General features: G+C 37.9%; 1 protein-coding gene across 1 annotated transcript in view; it reads right to left on the bottom strand.

Annotated features, from left to right (window-relative positions):
* gabra2a (gamma-aminobutyric acid type A receptor subunit alpha2a) overlaps nucleotides 1–8393 on the bottom strand; it is a 37333-nt gene that overhangs the window by 1158 nt on the left and 27782 nt on the right. Inside the window, 3 exon segments of the mRNA XM_035674587.1 lie at nucleotides 1–11; nucleotides 13–92; nucleotides 6774–6965. The exon segment at nucleotides 1–11 is cut by the window's left edge and continues 97 nt beyond it. Coding sequence (XP_035530480.1) covers nucleotides 1–11; nucleotides 13–92; nucleotides 6774–6965 — 283 coding nt within the window.

Genomic DNA, 8393 nt, shown 5'->3' with positions numbered 1-8393 from the left:
AGTGCAGAGAAAGACGAAGGGCATAGCAGACACGATAAACCAATCATGGCAGTAGCGATAGGCCACCTTGGGCAGTGAATTACGGGCCACTAATACTCAGGGTTGTCATTGGTGAGAACCGTAGTCACACTGAAAAGAGAGGGCAAAAGCATATATATAAAAAAAAATCAGTTATCAGAGAATATATTTAGTAAAAGGACAACAGTAGAGGAAGGCTTTAACTCTTTTGATGAAACATTCCATACTAGATAATACATCTTCACCCGACTCCCTCAGGCAAGTTTGTTTCAAATAATTTAGAATCCCTGATGCCACTGAATGATTGATTGTCAGAACACACGTCCCATATGCCACGGTATTTTTTATGGCCTGATTTCAGAACAGCAGGCGCACTGGGAGAGAAAATAAGTACACAGTGTGGTAAATTACAAGATGCAGATGTTTGCAAGTAACATAGTTGTCCAAAAACACCTGCATTATGTTCTGCTTCTGGCATGGATGGAAATTTCATAAGAAAACAGAAAAAAAATAGAAACTGTTAAAACCTTTTATGTCATAAGGACAAGTGAAAAGAACATTTGGACATGGAGGACATTTTGTCAAGTCTGAAGTCCCAGCCGGGTCTACTCAAGGTTTCTGGCCTCTTTAAACAAAGAAGTCCTTGCACTGTCACCAAATGCTTGCTCATGCTGGGAACTGTTGGGTCTCTTAAATAATTTATAAAGGAGTACGGTCTAGACCTGCTCTAATTTTTAAAAAGTGTCCTTAGATAACTTTTTGTTAAGACCACTGGCGCTATACAATTGAAATTGAAATTGAAGAATTGAAAAAATAAGTTGTCCACCTCTTCCCTTCCAAGCACAAAAGAGAAAACTAATGTGACTCTGAAACACATGTAAATGCAAATGGCCCCTTTCTAAACCAATTTTCCATTCCTGAAGCAGTGTAAAGAACGATTCCAACATGCTCCCTTTGGTCCAGTTAAACACTTCAAATGAGCAAGTTCATATTTAAAGGTATCCTTGGATCCCAACAATGTTATATTCCTTTTCTGCCAATAGATCCTCCTAAATGTTTTAAGTCTTAAGAAACTAGAGGTGTCAATGTTTGAAAAGAGAAACATAAATTAGTGGGATGACTTCTTGATGCTCATCTTCCATATTTCAAAAGTCAACATGTGCATTGTTTTTGTAATATTTGTCTTCATTTATGTACAAAGGTGTGTATGTTTTCAGATGCAAGCCTTGTCTAATTTTGAATGGAGTGAATGGCTTTGTGACTCATTTTTATTTCAGTTTCTGTTTTGCACACTCCAAGAGCCTCTAGTGCATCCTTCTAGCCACAAGTTTGCACGCACAATATCCTTATCACATATTGTTCCATCCTCCAGGGGCATGTCGAGGGGGATTGTCTACTTGAATTGTCTTTCAGAGGCCATAGCAGGCTCATATTAGAGCTAGAGTGAAGATACTGGTATCATATAAAACTAGATGACCTAACGCATCCATTGGTACCATGTCATGCTAGCATGTTGGGAAGGCGGCTGAAAAATGCTAATGCAAAGGGATCCCTTGACCTCTGACCTCAAGATATCTGAACAAAAATTGGTTATATGGGTACCCATGGGTCTCCCCTTTGCAGACATGCCCACTTTATGCTAATTCCGTGCTGTTTTGGGGCAAAAACCATGCTGTTTTTTTGTATGTGGTATAAATGTGTTATTTCCAGCTAGTGTATTTGAATATTTCAGCATATTGGGGTCCCGAAACGGTATTAGAATTGCATAAATTAGGAATGACTGGAAAGCTTAGACACATCTTCATGCAACCCCTGCATAAATCAGTGCCCCTCTTGTGTCAGCCCAGCCAGAAAAGTCTGGAAACGCCTCTGCCTCAAACCTTTCCTTATTTTCTTGAAATAGCAGAGTGTAGGAGGAATAGAAACAACAAGGTTATTGTCTTGTTTACAGCATTGTACAGGCTTCACAAGAGTAGGCACTGGGATTGCACTAGGTTTGTAAAGTAATCAGAAGGAGGTTTTAAAACTATACTGTTTTTAGAAGCTGGTTGATGCTGCTATCGCTGCCCTTTTCCTATGAAACTGGATACATTTAAAACAGACTACTAGGGCACTTTGTCATTTAGTCCCCATGTCAAGATACATAGACATCTGACAACAGACTGACTTTTTAAAATTGACACCTCATGATGTAAGTCATATACAAAAGCATCCAAACGAATGGAAAGGAATTGAATCCAAATCATACCCAACAGCCTTAACAAATACCAAACATTAGTCAAAATTAGTTTCAGCTGGTGTTTAGTGCAGGGATGATCTAATGAATTATGTCCCATGATGGTGGTGTTGTGCTCTCTTACAGCACTAAAAGCCCAGTCTGCCATGGATCATACCCTGACCGTTAGCTGCAATACAAATTTTAAACTTGCTACAGTAAGATGGCTTCTGCCATGCATTTCTTTGATGTTGTAAGAAGCAGTTGCAGATTAATTTCCTTGCTGAGTGGCACTTCAGGAATCACACTGTGAGGTGGAGACATCTTTTTATTCCCTTCCCCTGCCAACTGGGCCAGGGGAGTTGTATTAGAGCTTTCTTGGCAAGCACAGAACTATCTACAAAAAAAGGATGAGATTTATTTTGAAGGGGACATATTGTGCTTTCCCTTAATTTCTCTCATAATGTTACAGTGTTGCTCAGTCTGTATAGTATATTCGACCATGACGTTTCTGGAGGTCGCAAAGAGCTTTCTCAGTTGTGAAAGAAAGCTAAATATTCTCTGGTCTTCCCTTTGATGTCCTCCGTCTGCTCTTTCCTGATGAACAGATAGCTTTACTTGTTATTAAAGTAACCGCTAACTTGTCCCTAACTGTAGCTGGTGTTAGCTAGTTAGCTCATGATGTGATCACAGTTCAGTTTGAAAAAACGATTGAAAGTCAGTGTCCAGTGCTATAAATAGGTTACAATTTGTTCAACGACAAATTTCTCATAGACTAATTATGACTGAAAAATGAAAAAAGTACAGTTTCACTGAGAAGGATTTAAATTCTTTATATGAACCCTAAGAGCTACCATTTGCCTTGGGCCTGTGCTGTAGGTGAGTATAGTAAAACAGTATATAATTAATGGTGGACAGAGCTTCCGGGTCTGTGAAATGAACTCAAAGTGGAAGTGTCTTAAACTTGCACTCTATGCAATGGCCAGCAGGGGACAGCTCCATTGGCTGCAAACAAGAACTCTGATAGTATGGAGTCTAATAGAGAAATGAGGCGAGTTCTCACTTGATTCATTCGCTCAGTAAACATTTTCCTAAAGAGTTTATGTTCTTAATATCTAGTTTCAGTCTTCTTCCATACAGCATGATGTTCACTTAGGAAACTTTTGGTCCCAGTAAAATAGACAATAAAGCAGGGTATGCTTTGGGGCGTGGCTACCTTGTGATACCTTGTGGTCATTCTCAGTGAGTCCGTCCAGCTCAACCCACCAAACTCAGATCAAACTGTCAAACTAGGCAGTGCTGATCAAATATGGATCAATATTCTGTTACTGTGTTCACTATTTTTCATTTAAAATATTTTCAAAAATTTTACTGTTTATCTGGAATATGTGTAACAGGGTGAGCTGCCATTGTTTCCTGCTATGGACAAACCGAAACTACGAGCAGCCAATGAGTGTAGATCAACTCACAGTACTTCACCGCTACTGGCTCCAAAAAACACAACATGATCATGGCCATAATGCCAAACTCAAGGCATCAAAATGGTACTCCACAAACCAATGGGTGACGTGGGTTCCTATGAATGAACACCAATGAATGTAGGGAATCTGTAAACAGCCTGAGAGGCATGACTCAGCTTGCGTACAGTACAGATGTAAGTATGTCAGCTTATTATAATGTTATAATTATAATAGCATTTCTGTACACATACATATATTATAAAATTAATACTCTTGACTCTCGAGAGAAAAAAAAGAATCCTTTGATGAACTTTTTAATGCTGAAATTTGAACATTTTATGAACTCTTAACATAAAACAATTGAAACTTTGAAGGCCTTTTTTTTAAAAGAGGAAACAATGGACACTTGACATAAAGAACTTTAAAGTTTATGGCTTCTTATGCTTGTATAAATGTATAAATTGCTTCATAAAAGTAATTTAGGGGACATTTTGCAGATTAACCTTGTTCAGTTATGATTATGTTGAAACATTATTATGACATTATGCTGATATGTCCTGTGCTGAGGTATTGTAGGTTTGTTTGTTTCTTATTAAGTCTTTGTTGTAAGCTTAAGTTACTTGTATACTTCATAAAAGACAGAATCATTTTCTGAAGAACATGTGAATGCACATTGATTTTCTGACCACTCTTAGGGCCCCCCTTTTCCACTTTTAGCAGATGAATGTAAAAACATCCTTCTAGTGTCAAACTCTGCACGTACAGAGCACTGTAGCAACAACAAGAAACACTGATTTCTGACTGGAGGGGACTTTAAGTTATCAGTTTTCTGATCTTTTGCGTAGGCTATTTATGAACCAGGAAGCAGATATCTCTGTTACTGAGAACTCCTTTACTAAGTCACAAAATGCCTTTCAAGACAACCTTTCCTCTTTGCCCTGTTTGTCACAACAGATAATGACTGGGTTTATTAATGTGTATTATACTTCAGTGGATAAATAGAAAGAGAGCATTATATTAGCCCCAGACAAGTTCCTGACATTTTACCAAATGGGAAATCAGAGTGTGGGTGTGGGTCCTATGTCCTCCGGCAGATAAGCAGGGCGAGACCTCATTGCAGGCATGACCCCCATCTGGTGGCCTGCCTGCAGTGGCCTAATAAAACGTTCACCTGTCAGCATGAACACTCAGTTTACAGTCTGCGCTGCAAACAAGCCCCGCAGGTTCAGGTGAGGATAAGAAGAGTTACCATTTGGGCTCTTTGTGCTTTTCTGTTTCATCACAACAGTGGAAATAAATACAGTATTTTGCAGGTATTCCAAATTAAAGGCCCAAAACACAATAAATGAATGTATACCAAACGAGTTTGGAATAATATAACATGCCAAACTTACTTTCTTTTTTCTTTTATAACATCTTTTTGATAGATAATTAATTGGGCATCAACAGTTGATGTCATTTTTGATATGATGGCATTATGATATTTAGTTGCTATGCCAGTTGTAAAGCGTTTCTTTTTAATTTGATTTTACTTTGTTTGTTTAAAATTCCATTTGAATTCAGTTCTAAAAATTAACCATTTTTTATAAAACAATTAAGCAGCGTTCACTAGTAATTTTAAGTTACATTAATTTAGTTTTAATTTAATTTAGTTAATTAAGTTACAGACACATTCCTGATTATGTACTTTTTACTAGGTATTTTATTTTCTCAGTGCAAATAAGCTACTTTTACCTTACAAAATTCAGTTGGTTTTACAGTGTAGGTAGTTCAAACATGCAAAGCCTTCCACCCTCCAACCAAACCCCCAAGCCGAGCGGCAAGTCGAGCGGCCTCTCGACTTGGGGGTTACCTGTTTCCCTGCAAAACCTAATCCCTCGTAGAGCTCACTGTCCATGGCTTAGGCCTCACCAAGACCCAGGTCCATCGCGCCATTACTTGTCTTCTCAGAGATGCACCAGCAGCGCTCTGCGGCCCCAGGACTATCAGCATCTATGAGATGGTCCAGACTTTTTGACTGCCTCAGCAACACTCTGTCATTCGTCGGTGAGGGGCCAGAAACAGCAGAGATTTCTCCAATCTGGGTCGTTGTGTTGGACTGTTAGACTGACATCTAATAACACTGAAATTGGACATGCTTTGTGCTGGCAAAAGCAGCAGGACTAGTACACCACACACACCAGTATTCCAGCAAAGGAGGTACTGGGAATTTTTTTATCACAAGTTGCAGGATTTTCCAACACTTATGGCCTATACAGACCTGCCAACATTCGGAAAATATTTTGATTACCACATTAGTGTAACACTTTAGCTTTCATACACAGTCATTTCCCAACTCCCTGCCATGTCGTCAAGTTGTTCATCGTATAAATCAACTACGGAGAAAATAATTATTTCAATTGTCTGCTACTTTTACTCCACTACATTTTAGTAATAATAATAATATAATTTATATATTTTTTTACTCCATTAAATGTATTTCACAGGTATAGTAATCAATATTTTATATCATCTTCGTAAAATAAAACTATAATATAAAACCAAAAGTAGAGCTTCATTGTTAATATTAGTATTAAATTAAATAATATTAATATTAAAAGCTTTAAACTATTGCTTACATGTAAATGCCAATAAAAGAATTTATGAAAAGTATAACTTTCTAAACAGGGATATTTTGCATAATAAGATACTCTTAAGTACATTTACTTGTGTACTTTTACTTAAGTAAGCTTTTAAATGCAGTGACTTTCACTGGGAGTGTGCAGCTAATGGAGTAATGGAGTATCTTTACATTGTTGTATTGCTACTTTTACTTAAGTAAAATAAACCTTCCTCTTTTCTAGTTAACATGCATGTGCATTCACTTTTTTTACATCCTGCCACAATCTGCTCCTCTCATTTCAGTTTCCCGTATGGCTGAAATAATGATTAATATTATGAACACCACAAAAAGTAACATTTAAAAATCTGCGACAATGATGTCACAATACTTTGCCAACTTAAATGCCAGTTAAACAAGGTAGCTTAATTAACTTAAACTTTCCACATCATCGTGCATGTGTATGAATTTATTTTCTCTGTGGAAAGTGTGGAAATGTTTAAAACGTAAAAAAACTCACCAAAGACAGTTCTGGCGGGAACAGACTCTCGATTGAGCCAGAAGGAGACCTGGGAGAGGATGACCGTCATGATGCAGGGCAGATACGTCTGGATCACAAAGTAGCCAATCTTCCTCTTCAGATGGAAGTGAGCCGTCATGACCGTGTATTCACCTGAGGACAAGAAGGACAATGTAAATGCAGGGTGGTCACATACAGTGGATCCTGGTAGTTAGATGTGAACAGTATTATTAAATAACAGGTATACAGTGTTATATTCAATACATTCATCACAAAACAAGATGCCTAAAGAACCACTTTTTATAGTCCAGTGTGGGGAATACTCCATGATTGATTTATTGACCATTCTAACTCTTCCTGATAGAACAATCTAAATAAACAGCAGTCAAAGTGTTTCATTATGCAAAAACTGCGTTGTGTGTGTGTGTGTGTGTGTGCCTGTCAAAAGCTGCTTAGATCAGTCAGTGTGCTGCTTTAAGATCAGTTGTCTTTGAGAGAAGTCTGATGCAGTTTGTTTTGTGTAAAATTCGCTTGGCTATTTTGCTGGCTCTGTGATGCGCTGTGATGCTGTAAAGTTTTGGAAGTTGCTGCAGCTCCCATCTTCCCTCTCCATCCTTTACTTCCTTCGGGCTGAGAATGAAAAAAAAAATCTTCAAAGAGGCATGAAGAGAGTGGACTCAGTGCCATAAAACACAGATAAAAAGAAAGCACACTGGTGCCATAATGTCTTTTTGCTGTTCTTGAACTGGCACAGACATACACGCATGTTTTTGCCAATTAACTACAAAATTCTATTACTAGTAACCATTTTTCAAAACGTAACAGTATCAATATCAGTTCTCGTAAATCAATTTCATCAGCCTTCCAGACAGCCCTTTTATTTAAGTTAATTTCATTGGGCTTTGGAAAACAGAATGCAATAACATCACATTTGTATTATTAGATTTTTGGGGGCTCTCTTCGGAGCCACAAAAGAAGTTGAAAACACATTGCCATATTAAAGGTGCAGTGTGTAAAATTAAGGAGAATCTATTGTCAGAAAGAGTGTGAATGTGTATGATTTCATTAGTGTATGATCACCTGAAAATAACAATAGTTCTGTTTTCATTACCTTAGAATGAGCTGTTTTTATCTACAGAAGCAGCGGGTTCTCTTCCATGGAGTCGACCATGTTGAACCACCATGTTTCTACAGTAGCCCAGAACAGACACACCAAACACTGGCTCTAGATTTCTGTTGGCTGCAATTTTTTCACTAAAGCAGTAATTATCAAGGACAAATCCTCTGGATCCATTATAAAAGGAATAAAAACAGACCTTACAATGGGCCTTTGGTAGCGGTGGGCATTCTGTATATTTTGCAAGTTTCGCAGCCACCGTAGTTTCTCCTACACACTTGGAATGGGGAGGCTGAGGCGCAGCGGTTGCAACCTGCAACTTCATTGCTGAGGATGCCAGCTATGAATTCCTATCACACTGTGCTTTATACAACACTTTATAAAGTTTCTGTCAGACATGTTGGCAAAGAGTTGCCTATTTACACGTCAAAATTAGTAATTAACAATTATTTTTGTTATTGATT

This window comes from Morone saxatilis, unplaced genomic scaffold, assembly GCF_004916995.1.
Source record: "Morone saxatilis isolate NCDOM2014 unplaced genomic scaffold, NCSU_SB_2.0 Contig3, whole genome shotgun sequence".
NCBI lineage: Eukaryota > Metazoa > Chordata > Actinopteri > Moronidae > Morone > Morone saxatilis.
This window is presented reverse-complemented; position numbering and strand designations above follow the sequence as displayed.